The sequence below is a fragment of the Betta splendens genome, chromosome 13 (genome assembly GCF_900634795.4).
Source record: "Betta splendens chromosome 13, fBetSpl5.4, whole genome shotgun sequence".
In the NCBI taxonomy this organism is placed as follows: Eukaryota; Metazoa; Chordata; class Actinopteri; order Anabantiformes; family Osphronemidae; genus Betta; species Betta splendens.
Window position 1 is genome coordinate 1,068,594 of NC_040893.2, and position 25,665 is coordinate 1,094,258.

General features: G+C 43.7%; 1 protein-coding gene across 6 annotated transcripts in view; it reads left to right on the top strand.

Moving 5' to 3' along the window:
- pipox (pipecolic acid oxidase) overlaps positions 1–25,665 on the top strand; it is a 41,888-nt gene that overhangs the window by 7,424 nt on the left and 8,799 nt on the right. For 5 of the 6 annotated variants that reach the window (XM_029171484.3, XM_029171485.3, XM_055514226.1 and 2 more), the window contains 4 exons: positions 6,621–6,769; positions 18,285–18,498; positions 18,615–18,797; positions 19,460–19,612. In XM_029171484.3, coding sequence (XP_029027317.1) covers positions 6,621–6,769; positions 18,285–18,498; positions 18,615–18,797; positions 19,460–19,612 — 699 coding nt within the window. The remainder of the gene's footprint in view (positions 1–6,620; positions 6,770–18,284; positions 18,499–18,614; positions 18,798–19,459; positions 19,613–25,665) is intronic. The other variant, XM_055514225.1, reaches the window with a different exon arrangement.

The window sequence follows — 25,665 nt, forward strand, 5'->3', positions numbered from 1 at the left end:
CTGTTCGTCACGGTGGTCCAGGGAGGACGCCGCTGGTTCCTGTTCGTCGTCGCGGTGGTCCAGGGAGGACGCCGCTGGTTCCCGTTTGTCGTCGCGGTGGTCCAGGGAGTACGCCGCTGGTTCCCGTTTGTCGTCGCGGTGGTCCAGGGAGTACGCCGCTGGTTCCCGTTTGTCGTCGCGGTGGTCCAGGGAGGACGCCGCTGGTTCCCGTTTGTCGTCGCGGTGGTCCAGGGAGGACGCCGCTGGTTCCCGTTTGTCGTCGCGGTGGTCCAAGGAGGACGCCGCTGGTTCCCGTTTGTCGTCGCGGTGGTCCAGGGAGGACGCCGCTGGTTCCCGTTTGTCGTCGCGGTGGTCCAAGGAGGACGCCGCTGGTTCCCGTTCGCCGTCGCGGTGGTCCAGGGAGGACGCCGCTGGTTCCCGTTTGTCGTCGCGGTGGTCCAAGGAGGACGCCGCTGGTTCCCGTTCGTCGTCTTGGTGGTCCACAAGGGGCCTTAGGGCTCATGGGGGCTATGCCACCGGACTGGTCGCCTTGCCGCCATAATCACCCGCTGCTACGCTGGCTCTGCCTCTACCGTCGACGCCCACCTAGGGAGCTGGGCTCGTGTTCAGGGGCACCAGGAGTGCCAGTTGACACCCAGCGGCTGCTGGGTTGGACCCTGCCTCGTTGGCACCCACCATGAGACTGGTGGAGGACTCGTTATCTGTGGACTACCTCAGTTTGTTTTGGGACTTGTTTAACTATTGGGAGTTACGTTAGTGGGGTTATGTTTTGATCAAACAAGTGTATGTGATGTTATGGGTTTTTTTTGTTTGTTTTGGAGTGTTTACGGTTTGGTTGGTTCATGTCTGTTGCTGGTTCTTGGGTGTTCTTGTCTTCTGTGTTTTGGTTTTGTTTGTCCCGCCTCCTCGCCTCCGCCCGCCCGGCTCGTCTAGTTCGTGCAGGTTCGCCGTCTGGGAGCCGGCTTTGAGAGGGGGGCTCTGTTGTGAGTCAGCTTCCAGACAGCCAGAGGGCACTCTGGCTCACGTGGCATTAAGGCCCTCTTGGTTGGTTCTTTGTTTTTTCATTTCCTGTCATGTCATGTCCTGTTATTAGGTTCATTAGAATCACCTGTTTTAGTAAGTATTTAAGTTTCTGGTTTGGGTACAGTCTTTGTTGGTGCATTACTCGTTACGTGTTACTTGTTACTTGTTACTGGTTATGGGTTACTTGTTACGTGTTGCAGTGTCGTTGTGCTCTTGTGCTCTGTCCAGGTTTGTGTGTTTGTTCACTGTTTGTGTTGGATACTGTTGTTTGCATGTTTTGTGTTTTAGTATGGCTACTTAGTTTCCTGCTCTGCAGTGATCTTTTGTTTTACCTGTGAGTTATATGTGTTAGTTTGCATTTTTTTGTTTCTGGCTTATCCTGCAGTCGCAGCGTCCTTAGTTTGTATTGTTCTCAGTCTGTATGTTCTATTTATTTATTAAATCACTTATTGTAAGTCCTGTCTGTGGGTCGTGCATTTGGGTCCTCCCTCCAGTTTAGTTTGAAGGCCTTTGTAGCCTGTTCCCCACTCATAGTGAGTGTGTTTTAAAATACAGTTCAGTCCAGTTTGACCCTCGCCCGTAACACTAAGACTCTTCGTTACGTGCTGCTGTGTTGAAGGTTACTTTGTTACTTAATCTCTTCTACCACCAGCCTCAGCTGACTGTGTATTATCGCGTTTGCTACATAGTGATGAACGGCGCCACCACAGAACAGTGCAACTTAAACTGCAGAAACAAACAAACAGCAGACCCAGAAGGAGCAGAGGAGTCTCTGTGGAGTTTACATGTTCTACCGTGTCTTTGTGGGTTTTCTCCCACAGTCAGGTTAATGGAGCTGCTGCAGATCTTCACACTGCAACAAAACTCTGTGCTTGCTTTGTTCATTTATACTTTGTATATTGAAGTTTTATTATTCAAATGCTGGATTTTTGTTTTTTTTTCTTTGAGATTTAAAGAGTCAAAATCATCATTCCGTTTTAAAAGCAAAACATTAGATATCTTCTAATTTTTCTAATATTTTTTTTTATCCGATTAGTTTGATTAATCAAAAAAATAATCGTCAGATTAATCGATTATCAAAATAATTGTTAGTTGCAGCCCTAATTCTAATCATATTTTCTTGACGTGTATTTGGAATATTTACTTACAAAAACATTATTTGTTGTCAGTGTTATAAAGAAGTAGCTAGTCCAGCACATGCCCTATAGCAATTTCATTAAGCTCTGCAAAATTGTTTACACACAACACAGCTAATGTTAATAAATAAAAAGAGGAGACAGAGGCAAAATTGCTTATTGGTGTTCATATAAAAGACAATGTCTTGTGATGGTATTAATCATATGCAAAGACTGAATGTGGTCAGGTATTCTGTGGCATTGTACCATTGTGATCACACTGTGTTTTGCAGAATTTAGTGCCACTTTAGTACAAGTAGACTACTGTAAGATTACCCAGCTATTTGCACCTGCATGGGGGAGTAAGACACATCCCATATATACACACACACACACACTCTATTCTCACCCTCGGCGGGTGGTCTCATCCACTTTCCAAGCTCGGGTCCTCTACCAGAGGCCAGGGAGCTTGAGGGTTCTGCGCAGTATCCTTGCTGTTCCTAGGACTGCACTTTTCTGGACTGAGATTTCGGATGTTTTTCCAGGGATCTGTCGTAGCCACTCCTCCAGTTTGGGGGTCACAGCCCCTAGTGCTCCGATCACCACAGGCACCACTGTGGCCTTCACCTTCCAAGCCTTCTCCAGTTCTTCTCTGAGCCCTTGGTATTTCTCTAGTTTCTCATGTTCCTTTTTCCTGATGTTGCCATCGCTTGGTATTGCCACATTCACCACTACGGCTTTCCTCTGCTCTTTATCCACCACCACAATGTCTGGTTGGTTCGCCATTACCATTCTGTCAGTCTGGATCTGGAAGTCCCACAGGATCTTGGCTCGCTCGTTCTCTACCACCTTGGGAGGTGTTTCCCACTTTGACCTTGGGGTTTCCAGTCCATACTCCGCGCAGATGTTCCTGTATACTATGCCAGCCACTTGGTTATGGCGTTCCATGTATGCTTTGCCTGCCAGCATCTTACAACCCTGCAGTTTATGTGCTGGACCGTCTCTGGGGCCTCTTTGCACAGTCTACACCTTGGGTCTTGTCTGGTGTGGTAGATCTGGGCCTCTATGGCTCTGGTGCTCAGGGCCTGCTCCTGTGCAGCCAGGATGAGTGCCTCTGTGCTGTCCTTCAGCCCAGCCCTTTCAAGCCATTGGTAGGATTTGTTGAGATCAGCCACTTCAGTTATGTTCCGGTGGTACATCCCGTGCAAGGGCTTGTCCTCCCATGATGGTCCCTCTTCCAGCATCTCATCCTCTGTTCTCCACTGCCTGAGACATTCACTCAGCACGTCATCTGTCGGGGCCTTATCCTTGATGTACTTATGGATCTTGGATGTTTCATCCTGGATAGTGGCTCTCACGCTCACTAGTCCTCGGCCTCCTTCCTTGCGGCTAGCGTACAGTCTCAGGGTGCTGGATTTGGGGTGGAACCCTCCATGCATGGTGAGGAGCTTTCGTGTCTTAACATCTGTGGTCTGTATCTCTTCCTTTGGCCACCTTATTATTCCCGCAGGGTATCTGATCACTGGCAGAGCGTAGCTGTTTATTGCCCGGGATTTGTTCTTGCCATTGAGCTGGCTTCTTAGGACTTGCCTTACTCGTTGGAGGTATTTGGCTGTTGCCGCATTCCTTGTTGCCTGTTCAAGGTTGCCGTTTGCCTGTGGTATTCCAAGGTACTTGTAATTGTCCTCAATGTCTGCTATTATTCCTTCTGGGAGTGAGACCCCTTCTGTGTGGATTACCTTGCCTCTCTTTGTCACCATCCTACCACATTGCTCGAGCCCGAATGACATCCCGATGTCTGAGCTGTAGATCCTAGTGGTGTGGATCAGCGAGTCGATGTCTCGCTCATTCTTAGCATACAGCTTGATGTCATCCATGTAGAGGAGGTGACTTATGGTGGCCCCGTTCCGGAGTCGGTATCCATAGCCAGTCTTGTTTATTATTTGGCTGAGGGGGTTTAGACCTATGCAGAACAGCAGTGGGGACAGTGCATCTCCTTGGTATATGCCACATTTGATGGATACTTGGGCAAGTGGCTTCCCATTGGCTTCAAGGGTGGTTCTCCACAACCTCATCGAGTTTGCAATGAAGGCCCTTAGAGTTCTGTTGATGTTGTACAGCTCCAAGCATTCAGTGATCCATGTGTGTGGCATTGAGTCACAGGCTTTCTTGTAGTCGATCCAGGCTGTGCACAGGTTGGTGTGTCGCACTCTGCAGTCTTGGGCAACTGTTCTGTCTACCAGGAGTTGGCGTTTGGCTCCTCTGGTATCCTTACCAATGCCCTTCTGTGCTTCGCTCATGTATTGACTCATGTGCCCACTTATCTTAGCTGCGATGATGCATGACATGAGCTTCCATGTTGTGGAGTGACAGGTTATTGGCCGGTAGTTGGATGGGACTGTACCCTTTGTGTCATGATCGCACGGATGAGGACCCAAATGCACAGCGTAACACAGCTTGACGGTGTTAAAAGGCGCTCATGGATTGCAGTGAGCTTCTTTAGCCAGTAGGCATGGATCATGTCAGGGCCAGGTGCTGTCCAGTTTTTCATACCTGAGACTCTATGTTGGATGTCTGCCACTGTGATAGTCACTGGATTCTGTTCAGAGTGGTTGCTGTGGTCTTCCCTCAGATCCACCAGCCACTGTGCATCGCTGTTGTGTGACGCCTCCCTCTCCCATATACCTTTCCAGTACTGTTCAGTTTCCAGCCTTGGTGGGTCTGCTCTGCTGTTATTACCCTGCCATTGAGAGTACATTTTCGCAGGTTGTGTTGCGAACAGCCGGTTTATTCGTCTGCCTTCGTTATCTCTGGTGTATCTCTTTGATACAAGACTGGCTATGGATACCGACTCCGGAACGGGGCCACCATAAGTCACCTCCTCTACATGGATGACATCAAGCTGTATGCTAAGAATGAGCGAGACATCGACTCGCTGATCCACACCACTAGGATCTACAGCTCAGACATCGGGATGTCATTCGGGCTCGAGCAATGTGGTAGGATGGTGACAAAGAGAGGCAAGGTAATCCACACAGAAGGGGTCTAACTCCCAGAAGGAATAATAGCAGACATTGAGGACAATTACAAGTACCTTGGAATACCACAGGCAAACGGCAACCTTGAACAGGCAACAAGGAATGCGGCAACAGCCAAATACCTCCAACGAGTAAGGCAAGTCCTAAGAAGCCAGCTCAATGGCAAGAACAAATCCCGGGCAATAAACAGCTACGCTCTGCCAGTGATCAGATACCCTGCGGGAATAATAAGGTGGCCAAAGGAAGAGATACAGAGCACAGATGTTAAGACACGAAAGCTCCTCACCATGCATGGAGGGTTCCACCCCAAATCCAGCACCCTGAGACTGTACGCTAGCCGCAAGGAAGGAGGCCGAGGACTAGTGAGCGTGAGAGCCACTATCCGGGATGAAACATCCAAGATCCATAAGTACATCAAGGATAAGGCCCCGACAGATGACGTACTGAGTGAATATCTCAGACAGTGGAGAACAGAGGATGAGATGCTGGAAGAGGGACCATCATGGGAGGAAAAGCCCTTACATGGGATGTACCACCGGAACATAACTGAAGTGGCTGATCTCAACAAATCCTACCAATGGCTTGAAAGGGCTGGGCTGAAGGACAGCACAGAGGCACTCATCCTGGCTGCACAGGAGCAGGCCCTGAGCACCAGAGCCATAGAGGCCCAGATCTACCACACCAGACAAGACCCAAGGTGTAGACTGTGCAAAGAGGCCCCAGAGACGGTCCAGCACATAACTGCAGGGTGTAAGATGCTGGCAGGGAAAGCATGCATGGAACGCCATAACCAAGTGGCTGGCATAGTATACAGGAACATCTGCGCAGAGTATGGACTGGAAACCCCAAGGTCAAAGTGGGAAACACCTCCCAAGGTGGTAGAGAACGAGCGAGCCAAGATCCTGTGGGACTTCCAGATCCAGACTGACAGAATGGTAATGGCGAACCAACCAGACATTGTGGTGGTGAATAAAGAGCAGAGGAAAGCCGTAGTGGTGGATGTGGCAATACCAAGCGATGGCAACATCAGGAAAAAGGAACATGAGAAACTAGAGAAATACCAAGGGCTCAGAGAAGAACTGGAGAAGGCTTGGAAGGTGAAGGCCACAGTGGTGCCTGTGGTGATCGGAGCACTGGGGGCAGTGACCCCCAAACTGGAGGAGTGGCTACGACAGATCCCTGGAAAAACATCCGAAATCTCAGTCCAGAAAAGTGCAGTCCTAGGAACAGCAAGGATACTGCGCAGAACCCTTAAGCTCCCTGGCCTCTGGTAGAGGACCCGAGCTTGGAAAGTGGATGAGACCACCCGCGGAGGGTGAGAATAGAGTGTGTGTATATATACACCTTGTCAGGTGCATTTGACACGGCTTCAATGTGCAAATTATGTCCAAAAAAAGTCTAGCAAGAACTTATTTTGTACCAAATCTTTGCCAAATCTTTTCAGTTTATACTGCCCCACACACGAGGTAGTTCCCATGGCCAGACCCGCATCATTCGCAAGGCCTATGAGCAAAACATCTATACCCATATGATGGAGGAGTGCTATAAGCTGTGGGCTCAGCTGGAAACGGATGCAGGTGTCCAACTGTACAGGTAAGTAATTGGCAAAAACAAAATGCACAATGAATTCTGTAATGCTAAATATAATTCTAAAGAATTGCTGAAAGTAGCTGAAACATTTCAAAAATAGCAAAGTAGCTGATACATTTAAAGTTTGGCTAAAGATATTTGAACAGAAATAGAGTTGATTTAAACTAACCTAAATGTTTACAAACATTTGAAATTCAAGTATTTATAATAAAGTCAGCGGCTCATTTGACCGCGGCCCGCATACAGCAGTAAACTTCTGGAAGACGGACACAACACCAGTGACCCAGCAGCAGCCTGTCTGATGGTGAAGGAATAATGCTATTTCTATTCTGTTCATCACAAAAGCTTGGCAGCTACAACGCCTCCGCCATTCTGTCTGTTTGCTGAAATTGCAGCAGTGTACTCTCATTGGTTAGGACAATTCAGCCTCGGCCAATAAAGCTTAAACGATGCTTTTTAATTTTGAGACTCTTGGAGCTTGTACACATCATGCATTGCATTCCGGCTGTCTGCTGTCACATTTGAATAAAGACACAGTGTTCTTTGTCCCGTGAGAACAAGTCTGTAGTACAATCGTCAGTCATGGGTGTTACAATCCTCCATTACTGCGTCTTGTTCTTGTCCAGAGTATCAATGCAATAGCCAACCAGTTTGTATAGATTTCACACAAGGAACTAGTCCTTATAGTGTAACAGGGAGTGTTGTTATGACCGTTTGGTGACACAGGAGAGGGAAACCTGAGACACTATTGCACTGTACAGACGTGTAGCGATGAGTTTCCTCGTAGTCCCCCATAGGTGACCCAAAGTCACTTGCGTATGTGTTTTCTCAGGAACGTCTAGTTCCTGAGAAAACACATACGCAAGTCTCAATGTGTAGATTCGGTCATTGTTTCTGCCCTTTCCTGTTTTAAATTAATTTAATTTCCGGTCTAGTTCTGTTCTGTTCAGTTGTTCCTGCTTGATTATCTGGTTACGTGGTCCACCAGCTGCAATCAATCTCATTCATTTACTCAGTGTATTTAAACTCCAGTACTCACCGTGTCTTTGCCAGATTGCCAGTCGTGTGTTTACACCACTTTCCAGCATTCTTGTTTCGATCAGGCCGTATATGATCGTGTTTCAGTTTTCAACTCTTGTTTGGATTCTATTTTGCCTAGTCCTTTTCGGTACCTTTGCCTGTGCCACCGATTTGCGATTTTGGACATTCACTTGATCACTATTTTGCCTGCTATTTGGAACTGACGCCATTAAAATCCAGTTTTACTCAAGTTCTGTCCCCTGAGTGTGCATTTGGTTCCTTCATCCCTGTTGCGCCTGACAGTTAACATGGTTTTGAGCTAATACTGAACACCCCATTCTCCTCGAACAGTACTGGGTGACATAGCAAACATGCTAGCAATGTTTCTGAAAGATATGCTTGACAGCAAAACACCAAAATGTTATTTTTTTTTCTGTGGACAGGTTAAGTTTCTTCTTTAGGGTGTGTGTGCGGGAGGGGGAGTGGGGGTGGGGGTGGGGGGTGCAACCAGCTGCTGAAACCAAGCAAATCTGTTAAGTAAACAATCAGTGCAAAATGAATAAGCAGGGATGTACCTCAGGCTAACACAATCATAACTAAACAACTGCTGTACTGTGGTTTAGCGTTGATATTAATACTAATACCAATATTAGTGTTAAGGTATGTGCACACACTCATACAGTGGCAGCGGTTCAAAGTGACTAGGGTTTTTACTGCAGTACCGACGCGTCGCCACGGTGCAGCGAGTGCGTCGCTGACTAAAGATTTTTAATCCTGCAGCCGGCTGAAAAAAATCAGGACGCTAGTCTCGTTTTAACCACCAGGTGGCGCAGCGTTGATTAGAAGCCTCCAAAGCACTACAGCGTAACTGAAGTCCGACTGTTCATTTCTACCTGTAACACACATATATTACACCAGACCTATTTTACTTTTTAGTTATTACTATTAAGTATCTGCTGTGTGCTCAGATGTGGGAAGTATGAAGGGCAACAACTTGTTGATGGCTTAGTTATTTTCTGTTCACTGCAAAGTTATAATTGTTCTGTGTGGTTTAAAACAGGCAGCGCCACAGCAGCAACACGTTCTTGTTTTCATTCTCCTCAGCTTTTTCGTGTCCTTAAATAGCAGGCGTCTCTTAAGAATATGTACACACCCACTGTTTAACATCTGATACAACATATTGACTTCACATAATTCCGTGGTTATGTGTCGCGGTTTAATTAATATAATTTGAATGCGCAAGTAAAGACGTAGAGCGCAGTCCATCTGCGACTACAGCCGCATATTTAGGTTTTAAACTTCCACGACTTGTTAATGAATGTTTTCCAATAGTCGTAGATTTTACGTAAATAACCGTAATAATCACAGGAATTTGTTTTACAGCAGTTGTCGATCGTAATTTTGACAGGACGCCAGAAATCAGCAGATCAACAGCGACGCATTACAGCAACATGTTTGTTCCTACGCGTTTACTCTGTGTCTGCAGAACTGCAGTTTGACTAGTTTTGACTGTGCGTGTCATTGTAACTGAGTGGCTGAGAGCACTTATTCGACCTGTGTACGTTTCAACATTTTCATTTCCCATCCGTCCATCCAGCCACTTTCACCGGCGTTTTCTTTTCTTTCGATGAGTGGCAAACGGATTTTAATCAAAGCACCGCCTTACAAACACATAAACCAGGCAAAAATATTTGTTTTTTACAAAAAGACACGGAATTGGAGGTAATATGTTTTTATTGTTTAGAGACAAACGGAAAACACAAAAAGTCGTTCTCTCGTTACCTCTGCTTATAATTGGTGGAAACATCAAACTCTTACACAAAACACGTGACGTGTTTCGGAGTCATGTGTCCAGACAGAGAGTGACCAATACACAAATGTATGGATGTGCAAATGCAGGCTATGAGAGGAACGGGGGAGTGGCGCACTAGATGTAGCGAGAATTTGTTTTGACTGTTCTTGTCATTGTAACTGAATGAGTGACTTATTCGGCCCGTGTACATTTCAAAACTTTGATTTCCCATTCGTCTATCTATCCGCCTTCACCGGCTTCTCATTTCTCTTGCTATGGGCGGCAAACAGATTTGAATAAAAGCACCGCATTACAAACCAATAAACTGAACAAAAATATTTTTAACAAAAACACACGGGATTGGATTTAAAACTGTTTTTTCGTTTAGAAGAAAGAAAAACGAAAAACTAAAAACCTCTGCTTTTAATTTTTAATGGAAGCTCATCCATGGATGGGTCGCAGGGCAGCATTCTTAGCAGAGAGCTCCAGACTGCCGCTCGAATGAAACACGAGATCGAATGATATGTGATGTGTTTCGTACTCAGATGACTTGGATCTGAGTTCGACCAAGCTTTTGTTTGTCTCATGTTTGCTCACAGTTGCAAAGGAAAACTACACACCCCGCCCCCTCCTTCGTAGAGGCGCATAGACATGCTAATGTGTTGCTACTACTCGATCAGCAGGTTATTGTAAACACAGTATTAATTAGGACAATTTGGACTGGCGAAGATTTGCTCTTCTTCCATAATATTCATGGATAATCAAGGAAGAAACTGCAGTTCATAGATGTTATTCAGGGAGGGTTTGATAAAGATTCAGTGTGTTTTTCAACTGAACTGTCAGCCAAGGTCGTGCATTATCAAATGAATGCGCCTGTCAGCGGGGAAGACATCAACTCTATTCAGTCGCTCTTCAGTCGCTGCTGCCGTCTCCTCCCCAGTTCACACACCTTAACACTAGGACTACTGGGTTTTCTAAATATACCAGTTCCTACTACAAGGTGTTCCTACGAAGTTAACCAGCTGTTTATTTCGTTATTACTCCTTTCACCTGTACCTCATAAAGTCATTGCAGAGCTACAGCCGTGTTCCTACAAAGTTAACCAGCTGTTTATTTCGTTATTCCCTCTTTCATGTCCGTCTGGTGAATGAAAGTGGGCGTGGCAAACATTATTTTTATTAACGAAAAAAAATAAAACGTTCACATGTGATTTGCAAATGCTGCACTGAGCTCTTTTGCTTTGACGAGTTTTGTGTCTACATGAAAGCGGGAAGAACAATGTCCGAACCAATGAATACGTTTCCAGATTTCTGCTCTCAGTCACAGCAGCTGTTTGAAGCAGGGAAAAGCGAGTTAGCTGTCCTTGTCGATGCCTTGACAGTTTTTTATCATCTGTTTATGGTTTTACAAGGCGTAATATGACGCTTACGTTGAGCGTTGCTCGTATTCCATATAAAAGGGGACGAGGACTGAATAGGTATGCTGTTAATTGCTACGATCTTCTGTCAATAAAATATAAAATGTTAAACCCCTGAGCCCCGACTTTTATGTCTTCTTTGGATTAAAAAACAAATGTTGAATGTTCTCAAATAATATAATATTGCCGTGCCATTGTTTTTTTCATTGAAAACATGGGTGTTACCGGGTGGCCGACCTCTGGTGTAGATCATCCTTATTCACTTTTTTAAATTGTAGTAGTGTAACCTTAGTTAGTATTCCTTTTTATTTTTTATTTTATGTTTGGGAAACGTGGCATTTCAGCTACTGTGATTTTATTTGTAATTAACATTAGTTCCTACCTGCCCTTGTTGACGGGGGACAGGAAAAAGGTGACGCGCGTTGGGTGAGAGCGGCGTAAAGAAAAAAGTGTACATGTGCCATACTGTCTTGTGGTGCATTAAAGAAGCATACCACGTAAAAAAATTTGCCCGTACCAACAGCGAGAAATCAGGGTTACAGTAGCTTGTCTGCCACAAATCGAACGCTGCACGCGGGAGGGCGCACCGTTCAGCTTCCTATTTTCGGTTTTAAACTGCCATAATTTGCCATAATTTACTTACGTCCATAACTTCATACTATAACGCGACCAGCGGTTCATGGTCTTGGCGATCCATGCACTAAGTAATACAACGTTGTCATCTCGTGATCACATGATGATGATCAGACGCTGTTTTTCCAATAATTAAAATTAAAAAACTGCTTCCACTCAGACTCGAACCCCGGACAAAAAGTCTTATGCCATGCATGTTAACCACTAGGCCATCCAAGACCTGCTCATTGGTTGTTCTACAAGAGGTTATACAGTATGACGTAAGCAACTACGATGTTTTAGGACAGAAAGTGGGAGTCAATCGCCACCTACAGGCCAAAAGGACATAACACACTCTTCCCGCAGTGCAAACCGGGCACTGACGCGACAGATTTGAAACCCAAACACGGTGGGGGTAGACACTTTTACCGGCTGCCTCTGTACAAACATATACATATATCATATACATATATGCATTGTTATACATATCCCCTACTACTTAATAATAGTCATGACATACAACACCACAATTTCCATATTCACACATTGAAATTGGTAGTGATAAGTATCAGTAGTACTAACAGTTGGATTTGGAAAGCCTTTTCAGGTGTTGAGTGTCCCACTACAAGGTTAGTAAGGCTGTAGCTTAATATTATTCACCCAAAGGGTGAGGCAGACTGCAGACAATGCCACATGTGAAAGCCAGGGTGATGTGAGGAGCTCGGCCACTACGCCCATCCAACAAGCAGAGGAAAGAATCCTAGCAGCCATGGAGCCCACGCACCTTCAGTTTCAGGAAGGCAGGTGTTGCGACCCAAGCCGCCCACACAGAACCCCCCAGGCAGAGCTGCAGCAGCCACTGAGACAGCACTCGAGGTCAGAGTGGGCCACCGTGGGTCAACGCTGTCTGCCCCATGAGAACCAGGGGGCAGGCTGAAAAAAGGCTGAAAAAGTGGAGCCGAGGACCCACGGTCCGTAGGGAGCCCGCTAGGAGATGCCCTTGTGCCCAGAGTGGGGCCCACCCCCAGTCCACCATTCCCTACACGTGCGGAGCGGGGCCTACCCCATCGGCCCGACCTCATCCCCTGGCACCACATCGGGCCTGCAGCACAAGGCCAGCAATTGGTGGGGGTCAGCAGAAAAGAGACCACCCAGGCAGACGATCATCGTACCCCGGGCGGAAAACCGGACCCCCCACACTCCAACCGCACCATAAACTCTCTCACAACAAACTAGTCAATCATACCTGAACCCATGCACTCTATCCAGGAGGACTCTGCAGGCATGGGTTTTATCCATTTGTGGACATGGTTCAGTCTATTGCCAAGATAATAGTGGTGGAAGTTAGGTAGTTCTAGGCCGCCGCAGCATCTGGATTTTTAAAGAGTTTTTAAACTAATTCGTGTTGGCTTGGTTTTCCACAGAAACTGTGAGATGTAGGAGTCTAATGTCTTAAACCATGCCTGGGTTGGCTGAGTTGGAATCATTGAGAATATGTAATTAATTTTTGGCAGGATCATCATTTTTATGGTGGCAATTCTTCCCATAAGAGAAATGGGTAACGACTGCCATCTTTTGAGGTTGGCTTCTATTTGTTTTAGTAATGGATTGTAGTTTAGATCAATAAGCTCTGATAGCCTAGACGACAATTCAATGCCCAAGTATTTAATGTTCCCCGAATGGAGTGTGGTAGAAGAGATGATAGTCACCTTAAGGTTAAGTGGTAGCACTATAGATTTGGTCCAGTTAATAGAGTATTCTGAAAGTCCTGAGAATTCATCTATGGGGCTGATAGTTTTAGGAAGAGACGTCTGTGGCTCCAGGAGAAACAGTAACACATTGTCAGCATATAAACTTACTTTATGATTTACTGATTTGGTCGATATTCCAGTAATTCCTTCATGCTGTCTTATTGCTGCGGCTAGAGACTCAATAAATATTGCAAATAGTGTCATGATCTGGGTTTGTGTTTCTAGTTGTTTCCTGTTTTATTTTGGTAGTCTCCTGGTTTCTGTGTCTGCTCAAGCTTCACTTCCGGTTCATGTCCTGTCACAGCTGTCCCTGCTTCACCTGGTCATTACCCACACCTGCACTCTATCAGTAATCAAGTCACTGTGTATTTATTTATGATTTATGATGTCTAATCCCTCGTGTGTTGTTCCTGATTTCCGTGATCGTTGTATCCTGCCTGGTCCTTGTTTGTACCGTTGCCGGAGAAAGACCTTGGACTGAACATCTGATCGTGAGTTTTGCTTAACCCTTGTCTGTACCGTCACCGAGATCTTCCGTGTATCGAACCTTGCCTGCGTACTGGACTCGAGATTGCCGCTCCCTCTTTGTACTTCATTGTTGAGCCTTTTTGTGTATGACCTGGACCGTCTGACCCTGCCTTGCAAAATAAACCTGTGTTTAACTATCATCGCGCCTCGGTGCTGTGCATGTGGGTCCGCCGCCTGCCCAAGTCTGACAAATAGTGATGGGGAAAGTGGGCAGCCCTGTCTGGTCCCTCTATGCAGATTAAACCTTGGTGAGATCTGGTTGTTTGTTCTGACTGCGGCGTTTGCTGAGCTGTTTAATATTTGGATCCCAATGCCAAATTTGTGCAGAGTGGATAAAAGAAACTTTTAGCCAGTTTACTCTATCGAAAGCCTTTTCTGCATCTAAGGAGACGATGGCTGACTCTAGTTTATGGGTGGTGACATAAGTCTAGAGTTGTGGATTGTTCTTCCTTTAGCTTTGGCAGTTCTAGTTTATTCAGAAACGCCTCTATGGCTGACGTGGATGGGTCTATTTGGGACGTATATAACTATTGGTAAAAGTTTTTAAAGGTATCATTTATTTCATGGGGATCATGAGTAATATTCCCTTTTTTATTAGTTATTGAATGGATGGTTGTTTCTCTCTTTAATTGGTTAGCTAAAAATTTACCACATTTGTTAGCATGGTCAAACTTCTCCCAGCATAATTGGTCTATCTGAAACTGAGTTTTGCAATCAAATATATCATTTAATTTCAGCTTTAGATTCTTTAGGTCTTCTAGGATTCTATCATTGGTTGGAGAGGCAGCATATTTAATCTCTAGAGATTTTATTTTTTGCTCTAATTCTAATTCAAGTACTTTTTTTGTCCTTTTTTTTTCTTGTGCGATGAATATGAAATTATTCTACCACGCATACCTGCCTTCCCAGTCTCCCAAAGAACACAGGGTGAGGTTCCCGGTTTATCGTTGATTTCTATAAAGGTTGACCATTCTCTCCTGACATAACTGATGAAGTCTTGATCATTGAGTAATGATGTATTAAACCTCCAATTCGTGGTTGATGGTGTGAGGGTCTTAATCAAGGAAATGGACATTGGTGCATGATCACTGATTGTGATAGAGTGAATCTTGGTGTCAGAGACATCTTGTAAGACTGGGTTATTTATTAAAATATAATCTATATAGGAGTGAGAGTGGTGAACTGGCGAGAAAAAGGTATATTCCCTGGATGTAGGATGAAGAGAACGCCATGTGTCACAGAGACCAAAGTCATCCATGTACTGTTTTAAGGTCTGTAGTGACTGCAAGTTCCTGTTGCTCACAGCTTTGCTTAGCCTGTCCAACTCTGAGTTAAATACTAAATTAAAGTCCCCCCCTACTATAAGTTTGGAACCAGAGTGAGCAGACAGTGATGTGAAGAAGCTGTGAAAGAAAGAGGGGTCGTCAACATTTGGGCCATACACATTAGCTATGCAATATTCAATGTTTCCTATCAAGATATTAATGATTATATATCTCCCTTCTGGATCTACAATGGTATCGTTATGAGTAAAGTTAATCTTTTTATTTATCAGGATGGCGACCCCTCTTTGTTTAGAATTGTAACCGGCTAAGTAAGCATGTGGGAACTCTGTTGATGCCAGAGTGTAATATCTAGTTTTGGGAATATGAGTTTCCTGTAGTAAAACAATGTCTGCTTGTAGGGTTTTCAAATGGTTAAATATTTTAAATCGTTTCTCCTTCTTATTGATTCCACGTACATTCCAAGTGACAATCTTCAGTGGTGTCATATCTTACCTGACTGCTGTGGATCACTAGTCTTGTGTGTATGTAGTGTGACAGACTTTAGGTGTGTGGCTAACCTTTAAGTACCTGTGTATTCTGAGTTGTATGTTATCTATGTATGTGCACGTGTTTCCCCTGTGCAGTAGATGTTTGTGTGTGGCTGCTGGAGGGCTACATAGCTGGCTGACTACGTGGGAGAAGAATAGAGAAAAGAAGGATGTAAACAGTGTGGAGTGAAAGTAGGTGAAGGAAAAAGCGTAAAGGGAAGGAAAATTAAAGTGAAAGGAAAGTGAGTGATTAAATATGGTGAGCGCTTTGCAAAGTGAGTGAGTGAGCGACATTAGAATGACAAAAAAACATTTACATGAAACATCTGCGAGGAAACGAGTTTGAGTACTGGATGTAAAGTTATAACAGTTGCATTGCATCTATTATTTTTTAACAAACCTTTTATATTAAACCATTTTTTTACATACCACCTGCTAGTAGAGCCACGGAGTTGCTTCCCGGTCCTGGTAGAGCTCTTCGTTGATGTACAGTTTGTCGAGGGCGCTGGCCATCCGGTCGTCTTCTTCCGAGTCGGTGGAAACAGTGAAACGGCATCTTGTCAACTAGGTCCGCTGGAATCTTCATCTGTTGTTTAAGGAAGTTTTTGATTGTGGTTTCCGTGTTTTCCTCCGCCTGTTCTGGAATCCCCGAGAACACCAGGCTGTCCCTAATGATGGTGATGTACTCGAAACGTTGTTCAGTGTTATCCAGAATGGTAAGATGGTTGATTGTTTTCCGTGGAATGAAATAGCTATTTATTTATTTAAATTGGCGGATAGTTTGTTGCGCTGTTGTTTAATACCGGTGTCGCGCCGCCGTGTTGAATTTCTCATGCTGTTCTCGCAGAGTCTCGCGTTCTCCCACAGCATCGTGCTCCCTCTGGAAGAACGCTTCTGCCCTAATTTTTAATTCAATACAGTACATGCAATGTTCATTTAACTCAAAATCTTTTAGCATCAACTTCTCTACTAGACTACTTCATTTAAAACTTTATGTTGATGGAGGTACACACAACAAGGTAGGGAGATTATAAAATAGAATGCTAACACGGCTACACTGTCTGGGATATGCAGCCAGGTCTCTGTGAAACAAATCAAACTGCATTCAGCAAAGATTTTCTCCTCTCTCACTAGAGCTGTTAGTTCGTCCATTTTATTATCCAGTGATCTCACGTTGCCTATAATCAGCGAAGGGAGATGCGGCTTGAATCTTCTCACCTTCTCTTCTCTCCTTTCTTAGGTCTTTGTTCCTCTGCATCCACTCGTGTTCCTCCTTATTACTTTGGGGAAGCTTGACATTTCTGGCGGAGTCAGGCATTTTGCTGCCGCACTTAGTGAGATCAGCTGATCTCGAGTGTAAACAAAGGTCGTGTGGCGCCGGGTCTGCTCTTGTGCACCAGCTTTTCGCATGAGGGAAAGTATAAATCCAAGCGAAAAAACGGACCAAAAAACTCTCGAACAACATGATCAGAGAGGGTGCACCTTAAATGCTAAGACTAATTAAAGAAAACCACACGCAGTAGGTGAAAAGTATGAAAAAATACAGAAAAGACAACACGGTATGACAGAGCTATCGAAGCGTGCTGCAGCAGGACTTGCGCCTACTTTATTTTAAATTCCAAATCAGAATTTACCAGACTGATCTAACAAAGGCTGGAGACCCCCTACATTTAAGCTTGTCTAACCAAAACTAATAAAAGGTTTATAAAGACTTATAAAAGACAGTAGAACATGGTTTCTACATCAGCCATTTAAATATAATAAACAGAAGCCCCCATTGTAATGCAACTCTCAATCAGATATACTGTAACTATGCCATACAATATACTATGCATACTGTATAAACTTCTGCTGTTTTAGTGATTTATTGATATTTTATTTTCAGTCATGATTTTGTTGTAAAAATAAGAAAACCTTTAACTGTCCCACAGTGGGTAAATTGTGACAGTTATTCATAATATTTGTAAATAAATTGTTTTCCGGATTAATGTCCTTCAAATCTTTAGTTCCAGTTCAGCGTTATCATCAACCCTTTTTAATTAGGTACTTACAGCTGTGGTTGAGTAGGTAATGTTTGTTTTGGTCATACCTATGTGTCTATAATTTCCATCGTCAGCATGCCTGCCTATTTGTCCTTTTCGGTGTGTTGGCGTACTGGTTTTGGGGTGAACCATGAGTCTGTCATATCTTAAATAAGGGATGTCTCCTCTGGCTTGTGCAGCTCTGGCATCAGTTCCTTCCTTTTTGTCTATCATCTACAGTACTTAATGAGGATCTATATAATCCTCATTAAGTACTGTAGATGTTTGAACCTTTTACTAGTTTAGTAAAACCACATGAATTTTACCACCACAGGCCTTGGTCCTTGAGCCATAGGCTTCCTTGTTCAGTGTGCTCTCTCGATCTCACAGTCCTGCCTCTACTGTATTGTATACAGCTCTGTGCTTCATAACGTATGTTGGTTTAAGTGTTAGGACATACATTACAGCAAGCTAGTTTATTTCCGTCTTGTTTGTGTTGGGGAGGGCTTACTGTTGCGATTGAATTTGTAACACGTCTAACTGTGTCTTGCCATTTCTTTGCAGACAAACAGGACTCCTTCTAATGGGACCACAAAACAATCACTCATACAAGCAGTTTAAAAAAAACCTGCAAAACAATAAGGTTCCTATGGTTCTCCTAAACAATGACATCTTCAGTCAGCAGATCCCTTATATGAACCTGCCTGATGGATATGAAGCACTAGTGGACTTAACTGCTGGAGTTCTGTATGCTGATCGTGCAATCAAAGCTGTACAGGTAAAACAAAAACATTATTCCCATGATACAGTAACAAAAGTCAAATGACATGGTCCACATACTGGTTAAAGAGTTTTAACCTGTGCTTTTGTTGCACGTGTATTCTGCTTTCCTAGGAACAGTTTCAAAAATTAGGTGGAGTCATAAGAGACAAAGAGATGGTAACAGACATCAAGCCTGGCCCTGTTGTAACAGTGTCAACAAGTGCCTGTGTTTATCGTACCAAGAGCATTGTAATTACTGCTGGACCCTGGGCTAATAAGCTGCTGACGCACACAGGTTTACAGTTACCACTACAAGTAAGTGGTCTGCACTTATATAGCACTTTTTCACCATAATAATCTCCTCTTCCCTCTATCTGCCAATTTTTGTGCTTATGGAAAGAGGTGTAGAGAGTAGCTGGTGCTTAACCTTCTAAACCCCAAGTCTGTTTTCTGGGATTGTGTATAGCCACACATGCACAATATATCTCTGCAACCATAACGTCTATTTGAATGTATCTGGTGTCATAATGTATTTTTGTATATTACAGCTTTAATACCAAATTAATATATTGGTGCTGTGTTTGCTGCATGTATATGGCATTTATAAAGCATTGTATCCAGGACTTGTCCAGGGCTGTTTATTTTGATGTATGCCATGTCTGTATTTCTTTTATAGTCAGTGCATGGCAAGCAAAGCCTCTAATTCCCAGTAAAATTAATTAGTGTCTTATATTATATTATTACAATGTGTACCTGGCCCTGGCCGTGACACAGTGGTTAGTGCGCCCAGGTTGAGGGTTCGAGCCTCTCAGTGAGGGGTTGCGTCAGGATGGGCATGAAAACCTGCCAAATCAACAATGCGACAATCCCTGACAGGATAACTGGAAGGGATTTATCTATTGCGATATATACCTACTGTAGATCCCCATGATCTTGACAGAGAGTAATGCTTTTCTTCATTTCCTTTTATACTGTAGGTTGTAAAGATCAATGTGTGCTACTGGAAAGAGAAGGTTCCTAGCTTGTACAGTTTGAAGCAGGGTTTCCCTTGCTTCATACTCACTGAGGGAGAGGACTCGAATCACGACATATATGGCCTCCCATCGAACGAGTACCCTGGCCTAGTTAAGGTATGTAACACAACTAGACCTTTCAATTTTTAAACTAAGTTTATTTTACTACACTGCTAAAAAAACTACTACACTGCTAAAAAAAATAAAGGGAACACTAAAATTCTAATTAAATACTTTGTTGTTTTTAATAGTTGAATGAGCTGACAACAAAATCAAACAAAAAATTATTAATTGAAATCTAATTTATTAACCCATGGAGGTCTGGATTTGGAGTCACACTCAAAATTGTAGTGGAAAAACTAACCACAGGCTGATACAACATTGATGTAATGTCCTTAAAACAAGTCGAAATGAGGCTCAGCAGTGTGTGTGGCCTACACGTGCCTGTGTGACCTCCCTACAATGCCTCCTGGGCATGCTCCTGATGATTCCGGTCTGGGGAATAGGTGGGCCAGTCCATAGCATCTATGCCTTCTTCTTGCAAGAACTGCTGACACACTCCAGCCACATGAGGGCTAGCATTGTCTTTGCATTGCATTAAGAGGAACCCATGCCGTTTTGAGTCACAATGAGAGAAGGTATTAAATTTTTTAAATGATTATTAATTTTATAAATACTGTTATTATTTATATAACACAAACACGCCGTAGGTGGTTAAGCCGAGAAAAAGTAATGTACACATGTTTTAAGCTGTGTGAAGAAATATGTCAGTTTCTGCACAGTAAAGGGAGAGGGGCCTGTCATTACAGCCAGGTCGGCAGCAGCGAGGGCTGTTAAAATTGAATTATTCCGGTGGAAGAATCAGATGCTATAAATAAATCTGAGCCATTTTCCCTGCTGCCAAAACGTGAACAGGTAGATCTCTACCACCATGATCCCATGTGCACAATCTTACTTTGCGCTGAGCTTAACCAGCAATTTGCCGATTTTGTTGTGTGCTTGAGTTTGTCAACCTGCTGTACATTAGGTGGTGAACCATTTCTTCTCAGTGTTTCTGCTCACATCTCATCCCCCACGGAAAGGCGCATTCATATGATAATGTATTCTCACCTTGGCTGAAAGTTCAGTAGTAAAGCATATTGAATCTTTACCAAGCCCTTCTTGAATAACATCTATGAACTACAGTAGTTACTTCATTAAATTAATCTGGATTAATATTGGAGTAAGCGCAAATCATTGACAGTCAGGTGATTAACTTGTTTTAGTTTGTTTCACTTATTTAGTTTTACCAACCTTTTTGTAGAAGCACTCATTGAGCTGCCGAGCGGATGTCAGTATAATGTTAGTGTGCTATTGATAGTGCTTACAGTAAAAGTGATGTGTCGAGCAAAAAAAAAAACATGTTTATTTGGAGTTCAATACAGTACAAGCAATGTTCATTTAACTTGTTTAAAAATATTTTAATATAAACTTATTTGCTAGACTACTAAATTTAAATCTTTCAGTGCAATTATTACCTAATTGATCTAACCGAAAACCTTTTTAAATATTGACTATGTTATTTAATGGCTTCACTTATCTTAAGTCAACGCAACATTTTAACACAAATTTAAAATTTTAATTTAAATCATCAAACCTGACCACTGAAATCATAAAAAATTTAAGACACTCAAAACAAATGTATTCTTGTTTTAAATTTTAAATTCAAAATCAGAATTTACCTGACTGGTCCAACAAAGGTTGGAGATCCTCTGCATTTAATGTTGCTTAAAGAAAACTAATACAAGGTTATAAAAGACAGTAGAACATGGTTTCTCAGGTGTGATTTTAATGTAATAAACAGAAACCCTATTGTAATGCAACCCCAAACCAGACATACTGTAACTATGCCTTACAGGCCTTTAATAGTAACTAATTACAACTTGACAGCAACAGTGGAGAGGGAACACTTCCTCTCTAATAAGGAAGAAACCTCCAGCAGAACCAGGCTGAATGTGAGCAGCCATCTGCCTTGACCGGTTGGGGTGAGGGGAGAGAGAGAGAAAAGCACAGCAACAACAGAGCACAGGCAGGACAGTTGGACCATACACTGGACTAAGACGGGATAGTTGGATTTGTGATTGCCCATCACAGACACAAATCTCTGAGTCCAATGATACCTGTAGGTGAGGACAGGGTGGAGGAGAGAGAAAGGGGGGGAAGCACAACTATTGGAGAGAAAGAGACAAGGTTAGTTAAACATGGAACAATCATGGGAGGTGGGTTGGAAATTTCCCATAAACAAGCATGATGCAAGCAAGATGAGAGAGTTGTCTTTTGTATGATTCATTATAAAAATAAAGAAAAATAAAAATAATGGGGAAAGGAAATGAAAAACATAGATGTTGATTGTTCACATCAACAAATCAAAAACCAGCTGGGGAGATCAGTGTATACACCACAAAGGTGTGATGCAAAAATCCCAAAACCTTCAAGTTGCTTCTGCCTTTTAACCCCTCTGTCCGACTAGGGTGGAGCGTCTGTGTAGCCCAATCAAATTACATGCACCATCTCTTCCCTGTCACCGTGTGTGTGGAGATGTTTACATTCTCACACCTGCATCACTGCCGTCTAACTATCAGACTATCTCAACAGACAGAGACACAACTCCCTGGTCTTGGGTTTGGGAGCTAGAGTCCAAAGTCTATCAGGCAGAGACAACCATTGAACAATGTAGGTGAAATGTCAAATACATATAACAGATGTAGGACAGAACATAAGATATTAATTGCAGAACATAAGTCATAAATCATATAATAACTGCATAGAATAAGGAAACAATTTTTCCATTACAACCCCCCGGGCCAGGAGGGTCGACAGAAAAGAGACCACCCAGGCAGCGGACCCACGTATCCCGGATGTAAAATGGGCCCCCCACACTCGAACCGCACCACAAGCATACATACTGACACAGACGCACACCCACACACACATATATACACACACTACCACAAAGTCTGTCACAAACCACAACTAAATCATCCATGAACCAATGCAATCTCAGATACATTCTCACACCCACACCATTTGCTTATTCTCATTCATGGGGAGGGTAGGTCCCTGGCCTGCTGCTCATGGGACCACAGCGCCTCCTGAGGCCACAGCTGGCCTCACCCCCAGGCCCCAGTGAAAGAGCCCACCCCCCGGCCCTGAATGTGTGTGTGGTGGCGAGCATTCCACTGCTCCAGCTTGCAGTTAAAGTATTTGATTTGAACTACTTCTAAATTAGGGGTAACTAATGTTCTCTTTTCATCACCTCAAAGCTTCATCACACCATAACAAGAAACGTAATTAGATTAAGCATTTCCAGAGGAAAATGCACAGTGAATGCTTCCATGCTGAATTTATTGCTGAAGAATTGCTAAAGGTAGCTGAAGCATTTAAAACATAGCTGAAAGTAGCTTAAGCACTTAAATCATAGATTAATTTTTCTGAATAGAATTGGGAGTTGTTTAAACAGAGCTGAATATTTGCAGAAGAAACTGAAGCAGTTGAATTTCAAGTTGAGGAAAGTTGAAAAAAGATCTCAGAAAGATTGAGCTGAAACTGAAAAGGTTAATATGTTAAAATATAGACAATGTATCAAAACAGCTAAATAGCTTTGAGCCCCAGAGCTGAAAGAATAGCTGAAAGTTGTAGAAACATTAAAAAACAGCTGACCGTAGCTGCAGAGGAAGTAAATAAATTTAGATTTTGGAGTGTTGGAGGAAGCATGCGCACGTAATTGCTAAACAGTAAAATAATATCATTAACTAATCATAATGAACCAGTCAAAAGCAGAAATAAGTTCTGTTAGGCTAAAGATCTAAATTGGTATTTTTATTATGAAAGGATATGAAGGAAGTGTGTGTGCCTGATTAAAATAGTAGTCATATTTAAAGAGTCAAATCTAGAAATCTTTCTAGAAATGATAGACTGGTGCTTTTATTTTGAAACGATTCAGAGGAAGTGTGTGATTAATTACTAAACAATCAAACAGTGTAATGAACTAATCGGTAATATGCATAGAGCTGCTACAATGGGCATCAGGAGTTTGACCTGTCAGTCTAAGCTGCAGCTGTGCTTTTGTCATGGAGACGAAAGGTGGGAAAATCAAGTATGAAGTTGAATTAAAGATACTCATGGCCCCTGAGGGCCGTGTTATGCGGACATGGGTGCAATCTAATGCACCAATGATATTAGGTAATTCTGTAACACAGAATAACAAGTATCCGTGTGTGTGTGTGTGTGTGTGTGTGTGTGTGTGTGTGTGTGTGTGTGTGTGTGTGTGTGTGTGTGTGTGTGTGTGTGTGTGTGTGTGTGTGTGTGTGTGTATAAAAACTCCCTTCTCACCCCACATGGGTGGTCTCAGGTCCAAGCCAGGAAGCTTGACTGTTCTGTGCAGTATCCTTGCTGTACCTAGGACTGCACTTTTCTGGACTGAGATGTCGGATGTTGTTCCAGGGGTCTGTTGTAGCCACACCTCCAATTTGGGGGTCACTGCCCCCAGTGCTCCGATCACCACAGTCACCACCTTCACCTTCCAAGCCTTCTCCAGTTCTTCTCTGAGCCCTTGGTATTTCTCTAGTTTCTCATGTTCCTTTTTCCTGATGTTGCCATCGCTTGGTATTGCCACATCCACCACTACGGCTTTCCTCTGCTCTTTGTCCACCACCACAATGTCTGGTTGGTTCGCCATTACCATTCTGTCTGTCTGTATCTGGAAGTCCCACAGGATCTTGGCTCACTCGTTCTCTACCACCTTGGGAGGTGTGTCCCACTTTGACCTTGGGGTTTCCAGTCCATACTCTGCACAGATGTTCCTGTATACTATGCCAGCCACTTGGTTATGGCGTTCAATGTATGCTTTCCCTGCCAGCATCTTACACCCTGCAGTTATGTGCTGGACCGTCTCAGGGGCCTCTTTGCACAGTCTACACCTTGGTTCTTGTCTGGTGTGGTAGATCTGGGCTTCTATGGCTCTGGTGCTCAGGGCCTACTCCTGTGCACCATCCTTCTCCTTCGTATATGCCACATTTGATGGATACTTGGGAAAGTGGCTTCCCATTGGAAAGTGGCTTCCCCAAGCATTCAGTGATCCATGTGTGTGGCATTGCTGTGCACAGGTTGGTTTGTCGCACTCTGCAGTCTTGGGGCGACTGTTCTGTCAACCAGGAGTTGGTGTTTGGCTCCTCTGGTATCCTTACTAATGCCCTTCTGTGCTTTGCTCATGTATTGACCCATGTTCCCACTTATCTTTGCTGCGATGATGCCTGACATGAGCTTCCATGTTGTGGAGAGACAGGTTACCTGTCTCTCCATGTATGCAGAGTCTGTCTGTCTCACACACACTCTTGTTTTGTAGTCCAGTTCCTGTAGTTTGCATAGTCCCTGTACAGGGTAGGTACCTCTGCCTGTGCTTGCAGTTGGAAAACAAACAGGACAGTGGCTCTCGAAGACCAGGTTTGGCCTCACCTGTTCTACATCTTGCATCAGCAAGCAATTACTGTTCCTTCAAAATAACTCATTACACAGCCATTATTGTCTAAATCTTTGAACACAAATGTAAGTACACACCTAAGTGAAAGTATCCAAATTGGGCCCAAAGTGACAATATTTTGTGTGACCACCATGTATTTTCCTTTCACGCTCTTGGGCATGGAGTTCACTAAAGTGTCACAGGACTCTAGCCCCCAATGTTGGCAGCACACATACAACCCCAAACCAGGACACTCCCACCACCACGCTTAACTCTAGGCAAAGCAGATTTGTCGTTGTATTCCTCACATATTTACTGCCATACATGCTTGACACTATGTAAACCAAATAAGTTTATCTTGGTCTCAGCAGTGATGCAATGTTCAGCATATGGTCTGAGCACCTTTGCAGCAATGATGACATTACTTGTATATCTCTTTTTCCAAACACAACTGGATATGATGCTGAGTATGTGCCCTGAAAGTCTTTGGTCGACCATGGCAAGGCCTGTTCTGAGTTTAACCTGTCCTGTTAAATCACTGTTTGGTGTTGGTCGCTGTGCTACAGCTCGGTTTCAGTCTTTGTAATCTTCTTAATGTCTGCTCTATCTTGTCATGTGACCGCTACCAAGCAGTCACATGACAAATGACAAATGTTGCGCTATTAACGAACAA